General features: G+C 42.0%; 1 protein-coding gene across 2 annotated transcripts in view; it reads right to left on the bottom strand.

Annotated features, from left to right (window-relative positions):
- Positions 1–18,799: 18,799 nt before the first annotated feature.
- AKR1D1 (aldo-keto reductase family 1 member D1) overlaps positions 18,800–23,733 on the bottom strand; it is a 34,697-nt gene continuing 29,763 nt past the window's right edge. For both annotated transcript variants that reach the window (XM_054387137.1, XM_054387138.1), the window contains 3 exons: positions 23,538–23,703; positions 22,672–22,754; positions 18,800–18,842 (listed from right to left, as the gene is read on the bottom strand). In XM_054387137.1, coding sequence (XP_054243112.1) covers positions 18,800–18,842; positions 22,672–22,754; positions 23,538–23,703 — 292 coding nt within the window. The remainder of the gene's footprint in view (positions 18,843–22,671; positions 22,755–23,537; positions 23,704–23,733) is intronic.

Below are 23,733 nucleotides of genomic sequence, written 5' to 3'. Positions count from 1 at the left end.
GGCTGGTACACTTGGGTGAGGTGTTTGACTCCTCCCAGTCACCTGGCATCACCCACTCTGTCATTCACCCTAGCAGCAGCTGTGTTATCAGTAGCTCAAAGGAGGGAACACATGGGATCTGGGTTAAAAGTCGCCAGGCAGTGTTTGAAATGCAGAGTTTGGTATTTGATCACTCCAGTTGTTGGAACACTGTGAAACCCAAACAAGTTTATTATTGATTCCATCCCATTTGGAGTAAAATAAAGATAAACCAAAGAAAAGACAGTATAAAAGTCTGGTGCTTTATGAAATGGTATTCTTGTAAGTTTATTTTTATAACTCCAAATGTTTCAACCATTTTTTAAAACAACAGTGCCAGTATCCAATGGTCAACCTCTTTTCTAATACATCTCTGTGGCAATATCTATTGAAAGCAGTCCACTGCAAAGTTTCTGATGTTTGTGTTCACAGATAGTGTTCTGGTTTCTTTCTTTCTGCAGTTCATCAGTGCATTTTCTTAAGCATGAATTTGTTATTTCTAGTGGATTTTTTTTCTCTCAAACTTATGTCACTAATAATTTATGATGATGCTACATCATGTTGTACATTGCCACAGACCTAGGCTGGTTGGCACCCATTAATAGTGATGTGTAGTGACTCAGGTATTAAGTGGATGAGGACGCTTGTCTGCTCTGTCATTCTTCTGTTAATTCAAGACAGCAGTTAAGTAATTAGATATATGTCAATATTTTCTTGGTACCATATTCCTGAAAATAGACCTGTGCAGTATCACTTTGCAGAAACTCGAGGACCTAAACAGTTCAGGTGGAAAAGCTGAAGTTTGTGTATCTGAGACACTGAAGTTGACTCATATTGCTATGTGTGACGGAGCTGCTGCTGGCAACAGCAGCAGTTGTTTGTCAGCAGCCAGCACTCTAAGCAGTAAAGCATAAGCAAACCACCCATAACATACACTGTAGTTAATAATTTTCAGTTCCCACACACAGACACTTCGAGTTTAGGATTTAGATTTGGTCAAGTACGATTTTGAGACTGGAAATCAGTAAAGGCATATGTTAGCATATATAGGTGAGATTCTATGTTTTCCATGACTGCATGGGTGACAACGTATACTCTGTCCCTGAGGGGTGTTTTGCCAGTGCGTGTCTCTGGAGCAGTGAGAGTTAAACTGTGTAGACTGCCATTCTGACAAAGATTTGATTCATGTGTTTTCTTCCTTGAAGGGAGCAAGAGAAAGAAACATAAGTAAAATACAGCAAAAGCTGTTGTGAAACAAGCCCCTTGCTGTTCTCTGAAAAACAAGTATGTGAGGACTCATTTTTAGAGACGCGCTGAAGCAGCAGGGGAACCAGAGGGTGGCCACAGGCGCGCTCGCCTCAGTGGCTGTCGCTGCCCCGCCAACGCCAAGGACTAAAGTCGACTGGCTTCTTAGCAGAGGACGTGGTGCTGACTGTGTGCCACAAAAAATGTCTGCTCTACCAAACCACAAGCTATTTCCTTCTCCAAAGCAAAACCTTTAATAGTAGCTGTTCTTGCAGTAATTGGAAAAGTTATTCTGATTCAGCCTCCCCTCCCACCCCCCCCGCCTTTTCTTTTTTCTTTTTTTTTTTTTTCTGGAAAAAAACTGCAATCTATGCTGTTAAAGAACAGTTTGAAAATCAGTCCAGCTGATCTAGAAAAACTCAAATCCATTGAAATAAAACTCTTCATTTATGGCTCAGCTGGAGTCAGAATAACATGGTCTGTTACAAATTGCTGATTAGGGGAAAATCATATTGATTTGGTTGTGTTAGTTATGCCACACAGAGACGTTGTTGATGACTTCTATTCCAAAGGTCTCTCCCTCATCAATGACACTAATGAAACACTAAGTCACGTTAAGAGTGACACGAAGTACATTTTAAATGGGTGTGACTAGGCATGAAGTGCAGTGAGATATATCTGTGTGAATTAAACTAAGGCTAACTCCCAGAAGACTTTACTTATGTGCAGCAATAGATTCACTGTTACATAGTCACAGAATAGAATAGGCTTTCAACGAAGAAAGTTTTTTTTAATGTCCAAATCTAAACCTCCCCTGCTGCAGGTCGAGGCTATTTCTTGTTTTGTCCTGTCAATTCACAGAGTCACAGAATGCCAGGTTGGAAGGGACCTCAAGGATCGTCTGGTCCATCCTTTCTAGGTAATAGTGTAGTTTAAATGAGATGGCCCAGCATCCTGTCAAGCTGAGTCTTAAAAAACTGTCCAATGTAGGAGAATCTGCTACTTCCCTTGGGAGATTTTCCCAACATCTAACTGTTTTCATTGTGAAACAATTTCTTCTGGAGTCCAATCAGAATCTCCTGAAGAGTCATTTGTACCCATGACCTCTTGTTCTTTCCATATGACTCCTCGTAAAAAAGGAGTCTCCACTGTCCTTCATGCACTGGTACGTGGTAATAAGGCCTCCCCTGAGCCTTCTCTTTCCAAGGCTGAACAAACCCAGTTCTCTCAGCCTTTTCTCATGTGGCAGGTCTTCCAATCTTCTGCTCATTCTTGTGGCCCTTCTCTGGACACTTAGCATACTGACTGCATCTTTTTTGTATAGCGGGGACCAAAACTGAACATATTTTTGCTGATAATGCTCTTGTTGATGCATTCCACCATCCCTCTGACTTTCTTTGTCACTGTAGCACACTGTTCAGTCATGCTGAGCTTGTTTTCCACCAAGACCTCCAGGTCCCTTTCCACAGGGCTGCTCTCCAATGAGCTGCAGTAGCAGGAATAATGGGGAGCATTGAACCCATAATGTCACCGACTGGGGTTCAGACACTACAGAAGAATCCTAAGCCTCAAAGTCTAGGTGCAAAAGTGGAGTGTAAGCTGCAAAGGTGGCAGATGAATGAAACAGAAGGCATACCATGGCAGCCATAGTGTTTTCCTGCAGTATCTTCTGTGGACCTGATAGCTGACACAGTCAAGGCTCACTCCAGATGTGTGCTTATCTTGGAGAAGTCAGGTATGTGGTCACCGACAGAAGTTACAGTTGCACTGTTTTGCACTGTTGCACTGACTTGGTGGATGACTGCTGTGCAAAGATGCCTCCTTCCTACCAGCATATCTAGGCTTATGGGGTCTAGGGAGTGCCTTGTGATCTCAGACAGGTAGCTGTCTCTGAAAAGGAACATCAATTTCACACCCAATTGAAAGGTCAATTTTCAGTTGATAATTAAAAAAAATAAAAAAGCAAATGCAACTATAGAAAACACCTGATAATGCACTCCTATGGCTCATAGCAGTGCTGACAAATTTTACTGCAGAAGAGTTGTTTATTGATTTTGGCAGTACTCCCTGACCATCAGGAAAGTAATTATTACAGAAATTTTGGACATTGATTTATTAAGGGGTGATGATTTAGCATTTTGTCATTGGGTAGTTAATGAGTAAAGCACGAGACTGCACTTCTTGCACGTGGAGGAAGGCAGGTAGGATTGCAGGGTATTGCTCATCCCTGCCTACATGGCTGTTAATGCAAGCATCTCGGCATACAGCTCCAGCAGTTCCTTGCAACTGTACCAGAATATGCTTCTAAATGAAAGCTAGGAAGCAATAATTACAAATTTCAAATAGCCCTAGATAAAATCACAAAAAATAATCTGGAACATATAGAGCCGTTGACTTTGTTTTCTTATGTGTACATATATGTGTATATGTATTATATGCGTGTATGTGTATCGTTGAAAGCTACTAAACAAAATCACACTTAATTAGGCTAAATTCTATGAGAACATGGAAGAATTCATGTTCTTCATGTTTTGCAAAAATATATTTATGAGACTGCTACATCACAACTTTTTCAATTAATCTTTTTTCCCCCCTTTTCTCTTCCTAAAAGTGCCAAACCCCATTAACTTTAATTTAGACTTTTCAAAACAGGATTCCACCTTTTGAATCCAATTGCAACATGGTTTATTTCATATGTACACTGAAATGTAAAATGATGACAGTAATCATTCCTGGGAGGTATTGAAAAAGTTGATGTATATGCATAAATTGAATTCTGGCTCTGGCAAAGATGCCTTACAAGCAAATAGATTGTGTGCTAATGCTTCATGGTCCTCTTGCGTCTACTAAGGTCCTTTAAGAGGTTTAAATCAATTCAGACTGTTGCTGCAAGACAGCCTACCTGTAGTAGATTACACATGCATGAAAATCAGAAGATTAAAGAAATTGTCAAGATACAAAAAGTGACTTCTTGAATAAGTTAGCAAGGGAAGCCAGAAGTGAAGGTAGTGAAGACTGCAAGCTGCAGTCCCAAGGACTGGCCATTCAAATGCCTGAGAAACACAAAGAAACCATAGGGGAGCTCAACTGCTGAGAAGTCTAAAGGCATTTCAACACCACATTCATGAAGTGTAATTTTGCAAAGACTTATAAACTGACCAAACTGGGCAGGTTTTCCTGGGATTAGCAAAAGATGTGTCCTTGCCCTGAAAACTGCTGCTCTGCCAGACTTGATGTGCTGCTATAAAGCATAGTTTTCCTCATGGAATAAATGTTATAATGTTCCTTGGATATTAATGTTGTTAAATAACAATAAATACAGGGAAGCAGTTCTCCAGCATGGAAAATGTCAATGTTTACAAAGAACAAAACTAGCTGCAGTGAAAATCAAGGTGTCAGAACAGGAGGGATGAGGCAACCCAGCAGTAGTCAGCATTATGTCCTCCACCCACCATGTGGACATACAACTGTGTATGTTTTGTTGCTATGCCAGCTACAAAACTCTGAAAACTCACTGCCCATCTACAACTATGTTCTTCAAGTAAATAATGACAATTTAAGAATCGAAGGGAAAGGTGTATCCAGGAGTTTCTTGGTTAACACTTCACTGAAAAAGCAGTAGGAGATTGTCAGAAGGAAAAAAAAAGTTTTTCTTTTTTCTTACCCTTCCCTCCATAACAAGCAATGAACATTGCTGCTCTGGTCCCATGCCAGTTTCAGACTGCTGAACTGTGTGAGCAGGACTTCAGCAGGATGTAGAGCTCATGTGAATGGTTAGATGCAGTCATGACAGTGGGAGCTGGGGAAGCTTGGCACAAATGTGGGGACCTATGTGTTTGCCCAGGTTCTCTCTGGGGTACAGTTCCCAGCCTATGAAGTGGGATCATTTCTTTGACCCAGATGAATGCTCTGGAGGGAAAGGCACTCTAGACTGGGAGATACAGCCATCTTGCACTAATGAGGAACCACCAAAACCAGTGAGAGTTGCCTGCGCTGTCAAAGCCTCCTTGCCTCTGTAAAGTGACTGTGACATGTAAATGAATGCTGACCTTGTTGCAGGACTAAAGGACTTGATCAGAAAAGAGGAACACTCGCACACACATTGAATTTAAATAAGCATGACAGTCAGTTTGTGAAGAACAAATTAAATGGTTTAATAGAATTTCTTATCTTTGGTCTGCATGAGGTTTACCTGTGGTGCATAAAGCTTCTGGCAGCAAATACGGGATGAATTGTGAAGCTCCTGAGCTGGAGAAAAGGCTCTATAGAACATTTTGTTAAATATCTTTGGAATCTTTCTCTCTAGGACATCCTCTACAAACTATGTCCATAGTGCTAATGACATGAAGAAGCAGGATGCTTGGAAACTCTGTGCAGGTGGACCGAACTAAAGAGGAAAAAGAGGAGAGAAAGGACAGACAGCTTAGGCAGGTGATGAAGCATATGCTCTGCAAATCCAGACTGCCTTAAACTAAAGCAAACAAAGCAAGTTGGGGAAAGCTACAATGGTTTGGATTGGTTTATTTTGAAATAATTTTTCCATAAGGAATGTCCTTTCTTTTTTATTTGCAAAAGGCTGACATCTTGTCCTATTTTTTTCTTTTTGGCTAATTGAAACCAGCATTTTCCCCACTTGTATTCATCAGCTACCTTTCACTATAACTACCTCACCATTTTAAGGCATGACCCAGCCCAGTACCTGATTAGAATACCCATTTAGAATAAAATTTCTCCAATGGACAGATTTTCCCATAGTTATTCTCTTACTATGTTTGTTAAACTACTTTACCTGATCTGAGGTGGCAATTTGCATGTTGTGGGAACATAGCTTTCTCAAGTACTTAGACAACATGAAATGGAAATTGTGTCTACTGCCAGTCAGTACCAAAATGTGGTGCTGGAAGGAAATGGACAAGTCATTGAGATCCACCCCCTTTGCCAGCGAGCTTTAGTTAAAAGTTCTGGGTAGAACACATATTCTATATTTTTACTGTAGTAAAAGACTCAGACCTTCAATTGTCATCTGTTATTTGATGGGAATAGGAGAGAGTGAAGGCAGCCTGCCAGGAACCTGAGACACTGTTGGGCAGAACAAGAGGCAGAGACTGTGAAAAACAGCAAGGGGAGGTTTTAATTAAACAGGTAAACCACATTGTACCAATAAGACAATTCAGCCCTGCTACAGTATACTGGGGAAAATCAGGATCCCATTTAGGAAAATGTCTAAGAATAGATGTCACAATAGCATGGTTGCTTCATCCTGTGGTTGGATGGACTTCTGTGGTCTTGTCTAATTCTTTTCCATATTTTTGCCTACAGATCACAAAACATTGGTTAGCTGTTTCTTCCTCTTCCTGATTTATCTATATAAATCACTTCTAAACCAATTTTTAAACACTTCCTCTAAAACAAGATTCCCTGACTGTTACATAAAACACTGCCACCCTCTACCTGGAGGGAAAATATAGCACCTGAAATATCATCTATCTAAGATCTCATGCACAAGCAAAAGAAACCCTCAAAAATTACAGGGACCCTGGGCATCTCCTGAAACTGTGGTTTTCAAAGAGTTTGGGTGGATCACGAATTCATACCTCACCTTTCTAACCTCCCCAGAATAGTCAGAGGGCCACGTTATCTGTTGCTGGGAGCACATCTCTGCCACTCATGCTCAAATGTATCCTGCTGGCCACACACAGACTGGCCAAAAGCTTGCATTGAATAGCAAGGTCTCATAAAGGCAAAAACTCTCTGTCATACTGATCCAAGAGTCTCTGCTTGCTAATGGACCTAAGATTGATGCATGGGGCCCTGTGAGTGCAATGGCACAGAAGTGGCTTCAAGAGGATGTAGACATCTGCAGGGTGGTGGAGGTCGATGCGGGCAGGGCACAACATCAGCTGCAGCCTTGCAGGAGCATTAACAGTGTTTTGCTCTTCTGACACTGGTAAAATGAATCACTCTGGTAAAGTCAGGGATCCATTTGTGCATATAGCTGGGAACAGGAAGAGGAGTTAGTAAGTAAGACTTGATGTGTTATGGCTAGCTGTCTTTTGTTCCATTTGATCACTTGAACAGAAAGAAAACTGCTTACTTTAGGCTGTTAGGCATGTTTGTTACACAGAAGGATTCATGGACTTGCAGTTATGCTTTTTTAAACATGCTAGAATTATACTGAGCATTAGTTAAAATTCTGTGACACTGCTTGAGGTAAGTATCAAGGTGCCAGTACTCTACACTGTGCTAATATAATGCTTCCTTATATTAAAAGCCAACACAAACTCACAGAAATGTGGATAAATAAAGTGGTAAACAGAATAGCAAATCTAAGAACATACAGAAAGAAATAAAGTTTTACAACTTTATTGTAAAGCTGAAATACTTCTAGAGGAACAGCTTTGTGTTGGAGGAAAAGATTCTTGTGTGGAGTTGTAATAACATAACAACAACCCCCACACCTTTTTTGGCAGAGGAAAGTTTTATTAAAACAGTGAATTTTATTCTACAACTAACTGTGGGCAGAACCTGAAAAGTGTTTGTCTCAGAGCTTGGTCAGAGAAATTATTTGAGCTAGTTTATTCACAGAAGGTTTACACCATCATCACACTCAGTAACTAGTTTTTAATGGTGATCACTTAAAAAAAAAAAAAAGAAAAAAATGAAAGTCTCAAGCAAAGATTGTCATGATTTCTCTAGACTGACCACATAACCTGAAAGAGCTGTGAAAGGTCCAGCAGATCTCCTGAAATCTTGGGGTAGGATACTTCCTTCAGAAATGTCAAGGGGAGCAAATATTTTTGTGTCAAAGAGATGAAAACCAAGACCTTGCTTACTGCTTGGCTTATTGACTGGAAGAGTCAGTTAAAGGGTGGTGGAAATTCCTTTTGGTCTTCTCATTGAGTTTCCGATTGACCTTTTTCAGAAGGAAAACCTCCACGGTTTTCCTCCAGGAGAGAAGTTCACTGGAAACAGGAGCCTTCCTACAACCAAAACATTAGTGTTTCATTCTCTCTGTAATTAGACTGAGGCTTACATCCCCTCTCTAATCTTTCTTCTGACCTGTGCCACTGGCATGCTCTCTGAGGTCCTGCTGCCCACCAGACCAGCAGATGCAACCTTAGAGTCACAAACACTGTAGGACCAAAAGTTGGTGTTGCAGTGGTTAGTACTGCACCATCCAAGGCATTCACCCTGCAAATCAAGCCAGGTTGTAACAGATTTCCTTTCATCTGTTGTTCTCCCACATTAGATATGGTGACTGTCAAAACTCTGAATGGCCTAATGCAGAGCATGGATTCAAGCCCCCTGGACTCACACAGGAGAAATGTGGAGTGTTAAATGTTATTTATCTAAAAATTCTCTTTTTACCTTTTTTTACCTGCCTGCTTTAATCTTCAAAATCTAATGAAATCACAAATACAAACATCCAAGAAGCAGAGAGTGTACATGAGGCATGCCTACATTGTGCTACCCTTACAGACATGGATTCACCTACTGTCTTCTGGTGCTGCAGGGGCACATCCAGGCCCCTGACCAGGCATCAGGGCTAAATGCATCTCATGAGCACAAGTTGCTCCCACATGCAGGCAGCAGTGTAGATGTGCACAGGTTGCTTTCCTGCAAAGCTGCCCAGTGAGACAGCCGATGACCAAAGTACACTCATTGCAGCTACTACAGGCTTTGGCTTCCTCAGCTCAGGAAATACAGGAAAATCCAGAGGGAGAGAGTAATTTCACAGCAATGCCTGCATTGATTTGCTCTGCTGTGAACACTCTAGTCAGAAGACTGATGCAGATCTACAGACTAATGATCCAGAAACAATAGAGATAAATTGCATATGTAGGAGAAAGACAGAGTAGTTAGAAGTCATACACAAACTTATTTTCCCAGGTTAGGTGGTTTAACTTGCAGCCTGAGCCCTAGATGACACCAAGAACATAGCAGAGAGATTTGTTTGTGGGCTTTTCTCCTACCTCTTCCCCCTCTCAGGATGGGCTAACTGAGGTTAGCTGCACCTGTGACCTTTAATTAGCAGCACGTAAGCTCACCATAGCTTCCAGATCTCTTAGATGTGAGGGTCAGGGTGGTCTGTTTATTTTCCTGGTTGCTAGTTCAAGTTGTTGCTGTGGAGGGCTGCTGGTGTTACTGCCCCTCTTCCTTGCTCAGGTAAGACATTTATACTTGCAGGGGTAAGGAGGTAGAGAGAAGAGGCAAGAAAGTGTCAGGTGAAGTAAATCTGTTGTAGTAACTTGGGTTGCTGAGCTCCTGCGGGGGAGTCAGAAAGCTGCCTCGTCCCTGATCAGAGGATGGATCTGCAAGAGGAATACTGCAGTGATTTCTGAGGAACTGAAGAAGGACTAGGTGAGTGTACAGGGGAAAATGCTTTTTTGGTTTTGCTTCAGGCCTGCCTATGAGAAGTGAGCAGAAAGTGTAAAGCTACAAAACAAAGTGGGTGTGAAACAATTTAGCAATTAAACTATGGCTAATATCAACCTGGTGCTAAGCTAATATAAAGGGCATAAGTATTTTATTTTATTTGCTGGACCCCAGTGATGTTGCCTGGGGGGGCTGTAACTGTGGTGCAAGTGTTGGGATGAGGCTGTTGTGCCACTGGTGATTCCTTAGTGCTAGCAAAGTGCTGTATGTGCAGCAGTGGCAGACGAGGTGGTCTGGGTGCCTTTGGAAGCTGATGTGCCTCATTCTGGCATCTCCTTGTGGAAACAGGCAGCAGGATTTCCAGCTCCTGTGTGAGCATGTCTGTGTGAGCCTGCCATTGTAAACATGTGCAGCATCCTGCCTGAAAAGCTCCAAACACTCCTGTTTGCTGGTCCTACTCTTGGAGCACTGCAGTTACTTTTTTCAAAAGAGGCACTTTTATTAAATGCAACTCGAAAGTATTAGGCCCTGAGCGGTACATGGGCCTGGCACCAGACAAATTTCTTTGGGGTCCTCAGTCATACAATCCTGTGTGCAGCAAGCAGAGCGAGATGAGGAAGCTTTCCTCTTCCCATCACATTCTCGTTCAGCTAGCTGGGCTGTATCTGACACAGAGGTGTTACACACTGGCCATTGTTTGATTCAAACCCCAACACCCTTGCTTGGCCCTTTAATGGCTGTAGCCATGAATTCCAGAGAGTGGCCTGGCATAGTCATATCTTGATCAGCATTATGCTCTTTGATTTCTTTAAGTATTTCCTCATTCCTGTACCATGATATAGGCTATAAATGTGCAAGTTAATTGAAATTCCATAACCTGTCAGATGGCTTTCTGGGCTTCCCTACCACAATTTTTGCCATTTTGCAGTCTTGACTCTGCCCAAGGCTGTATTTTTGTAGGGCACATCAGGCCCTTGTTCCATGCAAAGTTCATAGTCCTTTACAAGGTCAAAGCTACCAAAAGGCATGAGATGTCTTTTCCTTGTGTTTTCTCTCTCTGAACCAGTTTTGGGTTGTAATTCTCATGGTCTAGCACAGTGTATCCACATTTCCATCATAAATCCCACAGGAAAAACATCCTTCATACCCTATACTCTTTTAAATGCTAAGTTTTACCAGAGCTGGAAAACAGCTTTACATGAGTGACTTTTTCCTGGAAGTCAGCCATGTCAATGCCTCTTTCCTCAGTGGATGGGAAGAAACTAGAAGAGGGGGTTGTGTCCAAGAGGTCTTTGCAGGGAGTGGCAGTGGGTGAGGGAGACCCTCACAGAAGTCAAGTTGGATTGAATTAGTTTTTTAAAGATGTGGCAAAATGGAGCATTAGAGAGAGCAGAGAACCTGGATGGATGTATTTAGCTGCAAAGAAGATCAAAGAAATAAGGTTTTCAGGTGGCAGGGATATGGTCAGTAACATCTGTGGACTAATGGAGAACTTGGGTGTAAGGGAGGTGCAAATCAATGTTGTAATCCAGCTGGATCTCTAGAATCTCTCTTTGTCCTCACTATAGAAAAAAACGCTAGAAATGCAGTGAAATTCACATTTAGACATACTGTGTTGGAAGGGGTATTTCCATCATCCTTTCCAACCCAGACAGTCATCTGTGATAATATAATTGGTGTTGTGTCCAAGAGAAATAACAGAGTGTTTTGCATAACAGAGGAATGAGCCATAGTAAAAGGGGAGAAAGTTTTCATCCTTGTTCTGTGGAAATCTTTTTCCAGTCAACAGTGACCAGAATGAGGTCTGGACTTCAAATGTCCTCCTTCTCAAGAAAGTGCATCATGTCCTACTGCTACCAAGTCCTTCCCCCTTTTGCTCTGATGAATTTCTCATGCAGGGTTGAAAAGTTCAGTGGGGTGGATGGAGCAAGATCAATTCCAGAATGCTGTACAGCTTGGTAACTGGATAATGTGAGACATGTAGATTTAAACCTCCATAAAGATTTGAACCTGACTTGCTGCAGAACTTCTCAGTGCTCTAGCTGCTGAGGGAAGGGGAGAGTTAAAATGTCCTTCTCCCTCTCTTATAGCACTTTTATTGCCTCAAACTCTTGCACACCCAACAGATTAATTTTGTGAACACAGGGGCATGAGCCAAGTAATTTGGTAGTCTCAGGCCTGGAGAAGTGTAGATTGCCAAGGGAATTCATGACTGCTCGTGTGCTCTGAATGCCATGACTAGAAAAAAATTACTAGAAATCCTGAATTACATAGATATTTCTAAATACTACTACTTACTTTCCTGCTTTCTTGTTTCTTCTGTATATTGAGAGGACTGTACCTCATAGCAGATCAGGGAGGCAGCATTACGTTGTTGAATGAGGGTGTGGATTTCTAACCCATGAATTAGAAGGGCCTTTCCAAATGCTGGAGATTCCTCTTTGAAGTTCCTCAAGTACAAGAAAATGTAAAGGCAGTCTTCTCCTCATCCTATAGAAAAGCAACGCAGGAGTTCAGTCCCACCACTGAGGAAAAGCAGAGAAGAATGGTGCAAAGTTGGTTGCCAAATAGCTGGTTCGGGCTATTCTGGATTGCCTGTGGACGTCAATGTTGAACATGTGGACTGGTGGGGTCAGCATGCTGGGAAACCTCCCATTTTACACATGAGGAGCTCTGGGTGTTGCCCTCTTAAGTGGAAGTTAAGATGTGGCATCAGGAGGCACAAAGCAATTTTTCTAAAAGATCAGAAAGACAGGGTAGCTTTTGCAAGTTATCCTCAGGGTCTTCTCTAACCTGAGAGCAGAACACTGGTCAGGCTAACTGGGGGGAACAGGAAACTGGATGAGTTTCCTTGCACTGAGGGTGTGGGGCTGCTATTTTGTGCATCTGTACTGGTATAAACCCTGAGACAACAGTTATTCCTGATTTGTATGTGCTGAAATGTTAGTGGGGTCCTATCCAGTGTCCTCAGCACAGCCTTTCCTTGTTGTGCATCAGGTTCTTCGAAGATATGTTCTGGGTGATCATGAGCTCTCATTTAACTTGCATTTCCTGGTGCAGGATTTTGCCTTCACTAAGTTCAATGACTTTGACTTTGGACCGATCTGAGGCTTCAATCCAAGTAGCTTTTCAGTCTACAGAGCAAAACCTGAGCAGCTTCATTGAATATTGCCCCTCTGTGTGCTTATGTATGTATTCACACACTAATGTGTAGTCTTTCTTTCCAGATCATCTCTCCCTCCTCTTTTTCCATTTGATTCTGCTTTGCATTTTATTTACAATATGTTGTCCTGTTGTGAGTATTGCTCATGCATGTTGAGTTAAAGTTCCCTTAGGAGCCTGTCTGGCACTGAAAAATTTAAAATTAACTCTTTTGGTTTTCACACTCTCTTTATTACAAGTTAGGGGTTTTGCTCCAGGGTAGCAGGATGTTGGAAATATGGCACTGCTAAGAATCAATTAGTATTAAACATGTACTGGTACCCAACTGCATGCTTTTTATCCCACCCCTAAAGGCAAATGTGTTTACAGTTTAGGTCACAAGTGAAATAAGCATGTTGCATCTCATTCTAACATTTCACTGTCCTACAGACTTTCTTCTCCACCTCAGCAGATGTGTGAATTTTGTCCCTTTGAGAGCTGGGCAAAATATGTCTGGAAACAGCAGCTCCCTCCCTTCTTCTCCCCCAGAAAATAAGGAAATTATCTACAAAACCTAAACTGACTTATTTCAAAGTGTTTCAGTTTGGTAGATGGCAACAAGACTTTGGTGCTATTCACAGTGAGAAATGTGGTATCTTGAAACTATGAATTGGACTTACTGTACAAGAGATCTGAGTTTGTCCTCTGTGCTTGCAGCAGAGATCTGATAGGTGTCTTGGCTGTCCCAGGCATGTGATTTCTTCTCCTCTAAGAATTCCTGCAACACTGGCTTTTCTTCCATGATGAAATGATGCATAAACTAAATCAAAGCATCAACTGTGATGCTGGTTATGAAATTATCTTAATTACTCAAGGAAAATAGCAGCCTCTCTGCTGTTGATTTTTTTTTTTTTGCATGTTTCAAGGCTGTGCCAATGATTACATATCCTGCCAGTCTGCAGGTGAGTAGCTTTTGGGGTTTGCTGATTCAAAAAAGGAATGAAGAGAGGAAGTCTTGTTAGGCGAAGACCCTGCTCTATGTAACAAAAGGCTTTGTTGTTTATGGCCTCCAAACCTCTCTTACTGTTTGCAAAATTCTTTCTGTCCTTGGTTATTATTACCCTTTGACCAGGAGAAAACAGATCTTATTTTTGCTGCAGACTACCCAGCTTTGTGGCACCTAGGCCTTAATGGCAGGCAAGAGATGAAAACTATGGGGGATACTATGTCCTGTTCTATCCATCCAAAGCTGTCTTAATTCTGCTGGTGGCTTGTTATGGACACTTGCCCTTGTAAAAACTCTTGACAGCTTTGTGGCACAAAAACGTGCACTATAAATCCAAAGGACATTCTTTAATGCAAGGCTGTAAAATGAACACGGGGCCCATCCCACTTTGTCTCTATTTTCCTTTGGCAGGCCCCTGCACAGCATCAGGGAAAACTGGATACATGTCCCTTCTGAAACAGAGACCTGTCCCAGACATTTAGTCTTGAGGAAGATGAAGCTCTGCTTCTCCATGGGGAAACAAATTCAGCTCACCACGTAGTGCAGGACGAGGGTAATGTTAGTGAGTTTCAATGATAACTGCTTGACAGTGCTTCCTTGTTGCTTTACCTATTAAATGTGAGCATGCATGTGCCCAAGGAAGGGCCCAGCTGCTGCAGCTCCAAAGCCCTATGCTCTGCCCTAACCTTGTGTAACAACAGGGAAGAACTCTTCCTCCAGCAGGAAGGTAAACCTGTGGTTGGTGTACAGCTGTGGCAACTGCTTGATTGCTGTGAGTGTGAGTGTACTGCCTGATTTTCTGCTGGGCAGACCAGAGCAACACTTGGGCTGCAAAAAGAATCTAAAACACTATATTATTTATTCTTCTATTTGCCATAAGGTCACTTGTGCATAGGTGAAGAAAAGTTGTTTGGTCTGGTTTTCTTTTCACTTTGCAGACACAGGAAGAGTCAGAAACTACTCAAGTTTCTTATGGTAAAAGTGAGTTTTCCCAGTACACATTTGGGTCTATTCTTGTCATGTGTGGCTGCTATCAGAGCAGGAGGTGCCAGAGCCCCTTCTGACCGTGCCTGACCCTTCCACTTGGAGCAGGGCTGTGTGTGGTGCTTCCAAGCAACACGTTTCACACACTGAGGCAGTGAGTTCAATAAGCCTCTCCAATTTGCTAGATGTGAGCAGATTGTATGTGGGGCCAGGGTTTGGGGGTTTTCTGCCTGTGCAGTTGCTGGTGGAATGTGTTTCCCAAGTGCCCAGCTGCAGGTCTGTTTATTTTCCCTCTTCTAAACCTGTCTCTTTGTAGGGCAGTATGGAGAACAACGGGGAGCAATGATCTGAAACTGAGCAAAGCAGGGAAAAAATCCAGGCTAGACATCAGTAGCAGTTTCATAACTGATGAAAACAAGTATGGGAGCATTTGCCCCTGGGAAGAGGCGGAATCTTTTTTTCATCAGGTTCCAATGAGGCAATGCAAAGGAACAGTAGGATTCTATTAAAATTAGAGTTGGGGGGGAAAGGGGAATTTCTGGCATGACTTGTGCAGAAGGAACTCTCACCATCTGTCCTGCCTGTTAACTCAGTACAGATTGAAGACTTGATTATAGGGTATTTCCTGTTAAAGAGGCTTCAGCATATCGTCTTACTCACATGTACAAGGTCACCTAATTTATTAGAACCTCAGGTGGTGCCTAACCTCTGGAGAGATGTCTGGAAAGACCAGATAGTTGTGAAGGGGCTGGTGTGAGCACTGAAGCTGAGCATTAGTTAACATTTGCAGTGTAGAAAACAAGAGCTTTGCCAAACCCAGTCTGAACATTGGCCATGGATGGAGACTTGCACCTGGTCAAGTTACAGTGCAAAAATTTGTATAGTGCTACTGTTAAGCAGTTGAGCCCTGATAGCTCTATTTAAGGCTTGTACTTATGAAGCAACTGGAATAACATGCTGGATATGGGGGTAACTGTGCTCCTCTCTGGCACTTGAATTTAGGCCTGGATTATATTCAGGTTTTCAGCCAGAACTTCAGCTGTTTGCAAAGGGGCAAAGCAGGGCTGCAATAGGAATTTTCGTCACTCCTGGGACCAGGGCTTCAGCTGACCTCAGGATTGTTCTTAGACCTACAACAGCAGATTTCTAACCTCCCACACCCTTTTTTTTTTTTTTTTTTTTTTTTCTTCCCCCCCACTCTGATCTCAATGGGTAATAGAATAAAATGTGAATCGCCCTTGGGTAACTTCCAGCAAAGAGAATGCTCTTTTATTGACATGACATTCATAAATCCACTTATAAAGCTATGTGAAGGTCACTCCTGATGAAGGGGCCTGACTCCCCTAGTGGTACCTACAGAGCTGATCGAGGGATGTGTAGGCACTAGACCCATTTGAGAGCCTTGCTTTATCTTCCTGTGAAATGGTCACCCTTGTACCTCTTTGCCTCAGCTCTGCACACTCTGACCCAACAGAAGTATCAGGCATTTTCCTTTTGGGCATTTTCCTCTTCCTGTCACTCCAGGGATAATAAATAAGAGCAAATACTATAGGCTGAAGTTTGTGTGACTTATCTCCAATGGTAGCATGCATGTTTTAATACATGAAGTACTCTCTTTGTGTATGGTTTAGTTTCTTCTGAAATACCTCTCTAGTGTACCTTCTCTGTGGCAGGAAACTGGAGTGCTTGGGGACAGAAAGGAGGGAAAATAGCCTTCTGCAGATGTGGGTATAGGCTGAGTGGAGTCCCTCAGGGATTGGGACTGGGACTGGTGCTGTTTGACATCTTAGTTTGTGACATGGCCAGTGGGATTGAGTGCATCCTCGAGTTTGCTGATGACACCAAGCTGGAGGGAAGAGATGCTATCCAAAGGGATCTTGACAGGCTGGAGAGGTGGGCCCATGCCAAACTCATGAAGTTCAGCAAAGTCAAGTGCAAGGTCCTGCACCTTGGTCAGGGCAATCCCAAGTGCAGATACAGGCTGGGTGCTGAGTGCACTGAGAACAGCCCTGCAGAGAAGGACTTGGGTGTTGATGAAGGGTTTAATGTGAGCTGGCAATGTGTGCTGGCAGCCCAAAAAGCTGCATCAAAAGATACATGGCCAGCAGGTCAGAGGAGGTGATTCCACCCCTCTGTTCCCATGAGATCCCACTTGGAGTACTGTGTCAAGCTCTGGACATGGCTTTGTTGGCTGAGGGCCACAAAGATGATCAGAGGGTTGCAGCACCTCTCCTGTGAGCACAGGCTGAGGGAGTTTGGTTTCTTCAGCCTGGAGAAGAGAAGGCTCCATGGAGATGTTGTAGTGGCCTTCCATTGCCTGAAGGAGGCCTACAGAGTAGCTGAAGAGTAACTATTTACAAGGGCATGTGTTGATAGGACAAGGGGCAGTGTTTTTAAACTAGATTTAGATTTAGATTAAGATTAGGCATTAGGAAGAAGCTGTTCACTATGAGGGTGGTGAGACACTGGTATGAGTTGCCCACAGTTGTGGATGCCTCAGCCCTGGTAGTTAAGACCAGGCTAGATAAGACTTTGAGCGACCTAGTTTAGTAGGAGGTGTTCCTGCTCACAGTTTGAACTAGGTGATGTTTAAGGTCCCTTCCAACTCAAGCCATTCTATGACACACCTATAAGCTACAAGGCTTGCTGAGCAAACAAGTGGTCTGAAAAAGAAACTGATGCTCTATGAGTTAGATTTCTGTACTCTGGTGTCCATGCTTCTGCCCCCATGTTTCAGAATGCTGAGGAGAGATTGAAGGAAGTGTCTAGGTTTTGGTCCAGCTGCTTCTGTATGATTCCTATTCATTCTTGGACCTGCCAGTATTCTGCAGTCTCAAAGCACAGTTGAAAGGGGTACTTAAGAAAACCTCAACACAACAAACAGATAAAACCAAACAAAACCCACAGACTAAATAAACAAAAAATGCAGTGCAACAACAATAAAAATAAGCAAACAAAAAAACCCAACACACAAACAAAAACTGCAGAAATAAACACAACTAACCAATAACCAAAATATTCCAACAGCAACAAAAAAGAAACAGCAAAAACTGAAGCCAAACTTTCTCCTCTTTTAAAACTTAGCTTCCAAATTCAGTATTCTCTTGGTCTGGAGTTTATATGAAAGGCTGTAAGAATTTTTAAGTGACAGAAATTTTCTTAAATTATTATCAGTTTCTGGAGCATGGAAGAAGTTTAAGGGATTTTTAATCTCATGAGATGAGGCTAAACAGTTTAGCTGGTGCATTAATGCCATTTCCAGGACACTGTGCTAGGCCCAGGATGGCTACAGGTTGCATAAGCAATGATTTTGCAAAGCCATCTTTGTATAGCTGGTTAAACACAGATGCACTTGAGTCATACATTCTCCTGTGTTTCGCTGAGGTCCTCAGCTGAGGTGTTGGGAGGACATGAACACACTTAAAACGCTTTAGGGCTTGAACTAGGTACATGTGGAGCCAGCTGTGGTGTACCTATGGAATGCAGCTCATGAACACACATGAAGAATATTTTGGTCAGAGTGAAACAGGCTTCACTGCATGAAGCAGTGAATATCCATATATCTATCTAGCTATCAATACACATATATGTGTATACACCTCTCTCAAATCCAATTAGTTCCCCACTCCTAACTTTCTCTCACTTGAGCTGTGAAACAAAATGATACTGCTTCACATCTACTGAAGCAGAACTACGTGTTTCAAATTCAGTGAGGAATGCGCCACAGTGTGAAAATTATTTAGCTTGAACTAGTAAGCCTATTTTTAAGTAAAATTGTCACTTTTATCAGCTGTCAGTTTTGAAGTTTCGATTCTCAAGAGTTAGAGCTTCCTAAGTCAAAATCAGAGATTCAACAGGTTAAATAGATTTGCATTTCAGTAGCAATAAAAGACTGACAAGAGGAAGTAAATGTCTTGTTTTTAATGCTGATTTGAACAGTCTTCCAAGGAGTCAAAGCACCAAATGTTGGGTCTCTTTCATTGAAGCATAATGCACCGAGTTAGGAACCTGTGCAGACACACCTTGTTTTCAGTACTCATCGCTGAAGGGATACTCTGGATGGTCACGCCACCTGTGGATAGGGCAGATTGAACAAGTCAGCTTCTTGGGTGAAGTAGGTAGCACATCACATCACAGCTGTCCTGTGCCTAGCAAACCTTTTCATTGAAATGTATAGGTGGTCTTTAAGGAAGGCTCTACTGCTTATTCAGAGGCTGCCTGGTCTGAAATATCTTCCCTGCAGAGCTGGAAGCAAACCTGCTTATTCAGAAAGAGAACAGAGAAGGATCATTTTTCAGTCCTTCGGACCATCTACCTTAAGGACAGAGGGGAAAAACTGACAAAACTGGATATCAGCTTTCTCGCTATTTAACTCAGGCTGGTAGAAGTGTTCTAGGGAAGGGAGACGACTTCTCTTATGTGTGTATTTGGAAGGGGAAGACAAGACAAGTCTGGATGTCTAGAAAGACACTCAGAAATAAGGGCTATATTTGAAGGATAAGAGGAGACACCAGATTGTACTACTTTGGTTTATGCACTTGGAGCTGGCATGAGTCTGGGATGGTGCTTTCTCCAAGCGGCTCCTGCGTCTAAACCATGTCTGGCTGTTCTCTAATTTAGCCTAGATGCAGATGCTCTAACAGGTTAATAGGACCAGTGGCAGAGAATTTAGAGAGAAGCTTTGGGGTGCCCCTAATTCAGGGAAGAAATGGATTTTCATGGCTGCATGCTACCAAAGGTAGAGATGCTTCAGGCTTCATTTTAAATACTGCATGCTCAGGGAAGAAGCATGATCCAGGACCACTATAAAAGGCAAGAAGAAAATTCCCATAGTCAACTGCAGATGAAAAGTAACTGCCCATTTTTGGTGGACTTGAGAAAGGGGCAGTTGTGGAATTTTGTTTTCAGTTTTGTTTCCTTTGTTTTTTTCTTTCTTTTTTTTAAAGTGGATTTTCTTGTTCGTTTGAGATGATGCTAAACCAGAAGCCCTCACTTGATAGACACTTTCCATTAGCAAAATCAGAAATTTCTGTAGAGCATTCTCAGGTGCACCACGGCTGATGGCTGCCTTGCCTTTCAGCAGGGCATAACAAATACTGGCATTTATCCCAGCTGTGAATTGTTCCAGTTTGGGAAGGATACATTTCACAATATTGAAGCTGACTAACTGGAAGGCATCAAACATTTTGAATTGGTTGTGTCAAAACATTTCATTTCAATATTCAGCCAAGCTGAAGTGTTTACACGTTAACAGATTGAGTTGGTTCAAAAAAAAAAAAAAACCAAAAAAAACAAAAAAGAAAAAAACCCAAAATACTCAACCAAGAAAACCCAAACAAACCCTGAGCCACAACACTTGGGCTTGTTTGGTTTCATTATAATTTGAGAATGTCTGAGTTGCCAGTATCATAATCTCTACTTTCCATCTCTGGACCACGCTTGCTAATCAGTTCTCACATGCTCAAAGATTTGAGTCCTCTGAGTGAAAATGATTCACCCAGGAGTCAAAGCAGCTTGGAATGACTTATAATTAGGAATATCTATCGCAGATATTAGAAGTACAAGATAAATCAAGCAAACAGATTAATGTAAATCTTGCCCAGCACCATACTTCTAGCCTTCTAGGTGAGAAGAGTCCATTTCAGACTGAGATTTACTAAAGTACTCATTTTTACAAAACTCTGATTTCCTGCTCAGATGCTTAACCTGCTAACCCATTCCACTGACTGCAGTATCCTGCTATTTGTATGGGCTTACTCCCACCATCGGAACAATAGATTTGCATGCAGCACCTGTGGCAGCTGATAACTGGAAGAGCCAGGGTAAAGCTAGATTCTTCTATTCCCACTGGCATTTGTATCATAGCAGTTGAAGATTTTGCACAAAGTTGACTAACCAGAAATCTTTGTGCACAACGGATTGGCTTTTTCAGATACATATGGATGGATGAAGTAAGAAATCTCTTTAGGCTGGTAACTCATCTGTTGCAGTGTCAGTTTCAGACACTTCAATGTGAGAACACATAGTAGGCAGATAAATGTTTATTTGCTCCTTACATTGCAACATCCCTTTTCCAAGAAGCATCTTTCTCAATTAAGGTCAGACTGCATTTAGGCATTTTCCCCAAACATGGCACTGCTGTGAAAATAGAGCCAAAATCCTACACATCCTGTTTTCCTTATCCTCAGTGATCTCCTCTGACCAAATTTAGTCTAATAGAGCAAAGCATTTAGTTTATTACTTTTTGGATTGATGGCTTAGAAAGTTCTTCTCTTGTGGGCACTTGCATGCTTTAACTTTTCTTCTGGAAAAGGCTCTTGAATTTGCACCAAGGTTACATTTTTCTTATATAATCACTAGAAGTTTAAATGATGTTATGGCTCAGCTTAGGTATGCAAAAAAAAAAAAAAAAATATCCCGATTTCAAACACCAAAACACATAAGGATCTGTTACATCAGTTGTGAGAAACTTTCTGGAATTAACTACTGCTAATTGATGGAAGGCTACTTCAAGTTTAAAGAAACTAAAGCTTCAGAGCACTTGGCTGAGTTAGATGTGAAAAGTGAAATCCATTATGATGCTTTTAACTTAGTTCATATTTCCTATCATATTTGTGCAGCACAGTAAGTGGTTTATTTGTTCCTTTGCAATATTCTCCAGTCTTTTGAGCAATGGTCAACATTTTAGAGTGCTGCTGATGCTATTACCCTGCTTTTTGTGATTTTTAGTCCTTGAGCACACTACAGTTTGGCAAGACACAAATAATCCAAGGTAACAAGATAACTGCGTGGCAACTAATGTCTAGCATTTGTCTATAACATTGAGTGCCCTGAAAAGGAGAAAGCGTAAAGTTTGGCCATAAACTGTAAATGCTCTTGAACTGAAGTGAAAACAAATGGCCTCAGCCTCTGGAAGAAGAAATGTTGGGTCAGCCTGAGTCTTCTGGGGTAGTGCAGCCTTCAAGCAAAGTAGAACTACACTGAGTGGTAAGGTTTAGATCACAGGCAATCACAAGATCAAGCCTTGCTGGCCCTTAGAACAGATAATTAACAAGGTGTAGCAGCTAGGCTGTGTGGTTTTCTGCCTTTCACATGAGGAGGTACAACTCAACATGAGAGCAGGAGAGTGAGATTACTGAAGAAGGCAGTGTCAGAAGGGGTCAAAACAAAGTTTTTGACCATGTGTGGTCATTAAGATGTATCCTCTTTCCTGAGGAAGTTAGGAAGGCAGATTTTGATGTACTGACCGAAGCAGTATGTGAGGAGCAAAGCTCTCCCTAGATTAACCCTATGGTTTCATGTAGCAGTGGTCTGAATTCTCAGCCTTACATATGGCAGTTTGGGACAGGTTACCTCTGGAAATGCTAAGTTGACAGTCCATAAACTGTTGTACTCAAGCAGCAACATGGCTTTCTGGGCACTGGAAATGAAGGTGATATGTAGGGGAAAGACAAGAAACTGCTCCTAGCTGTATTTCAGCAGCAGCTCATGAGTGGATGAGACTGTTGTTGCAACACATGCAGAAAGCATTAAGGAGATGGAGCAGAGGTGGAATAGCCATCAGTCACTTTTGACCAGGAAGGCTTTTGACATCTGAGCTGACACTTATTTCTGCAGTGGGTCCAGGAACATATTCAGGCTGCATTAAAAACCTCTCATAAGACTTACTTTAAAATAGGGACATTTATACAAAATTTAATATTAAAAGCAAGTTTTGTGTGAGTGTGTGTCATTTGTTGTTTGGGGGAGGTTTTTTGGGGGGTTGCTTTTGGTGAGGTTTTTGGAGGGGGGCTGGGTGGGTTGTGAGGTTTTTGGCTTGTTTGGTTAGTTGGTTTTTGTTTTTAAATCCTCTGAAAAGACAAGAATACTTTGTGAAGCTCTAGGATTCCTTCTCAACTTACATTAGCAGTTCCACATAACGAACATTTTTGTTCAGGGCTTCAATTTCTTTCATCTCTTTCTCAGTGAGGGAGAAGTCAAAGATCTAATGGAAGGAGATGTTAGGAATAAGTTAGTATTTTTTTGTCATAATCAACATTCCCGTGTTCCAGATTTTAGAAGTACAGTCTCCCTTCCTCCCCAATCTCCCTTACAAATCCATACTTGCTTACATTTATAGGAAAGTCTTAGGGCCATGAATAAGTGCAGTCCCATTTGTTCATATTACTTTTCAAGATAAAGGAAGTAGTCTGGCAATTACTAGGACACCAGCTTTGAAAGGAATACAGTGACAATGAAAGTGGGGAGCAATGTGGGTACTGAGTGCTGCAAGGGACGTGGGAACAAATCCTTCATCTTATTTGTGTGTAGTAATCAAGACAAACGCTTTCTGGTGGTGTGGTTATGAGCCTTTCTGGCACACTGGTATGCAGTAATCTTTCCCTAACAAAGGTGCCCCATACCTTGAAGACTGGGCAGAACAAGTCAGTCATTCCTGAACACTTACAGCCAGCAATCTTGGGCTGCTGACCCACTAAAATACTCATTTGTGCTCCTCATTGCAGCAACCAGTGCTCTGGGATATACTGTCAGCTGGAATTTCAGCTTCTCCAGAGGACAAAAGGGCACCAAAATGTCTTCTCTACTTTGTTATATTATTGTTATATCATGGTACCGTTAAGTGATAGGGACAACAAACATCAAACGTGGCAAAGACTGACATTGGTCAAACTTTATGTCTACAGAGAGACATGGGGAAAATCACCTCCTATAGGTGCTAAGCCAATGTAAGTGGATTCATCCATGCACCATTGGAATACAAATTTACCTGGAAATTCTCTCTGATGCGTTGTGCATTAAAGCTTTTTGGGATGACCACCACCCCCCGCTGGACGTTGAAACGCAGAGCAATCTGTGCAGCTGTCTTATTGTACTTTTTCCCAATGGCATTCAGCACGGGATCCTTCAGTAACGGAGGGGAGGATACATTTACCCTAGAAGAAAATTGGAAAAGAGAAAACATG

Source organism: Indicator indicator, chromosome 14, assembly GCF_027791375.1.
Source record: "Indicator indicator isolate 239-I01 chromosome 14, UM_Iind_1.1, whole genome shotgun sequence".
In the NCBI taxonomy this organism is placed as follows: Eukaryota; Metazoa; Chordata; class Aves; order Piciformes; family Indicatoridae; genus Indicator; species Indicator indicator.
The sequence above is the reverse complement of the archived record's forward strand: the minus strand, read 5'-3'. Positions and strand labels throughout refer to the sequence as shown.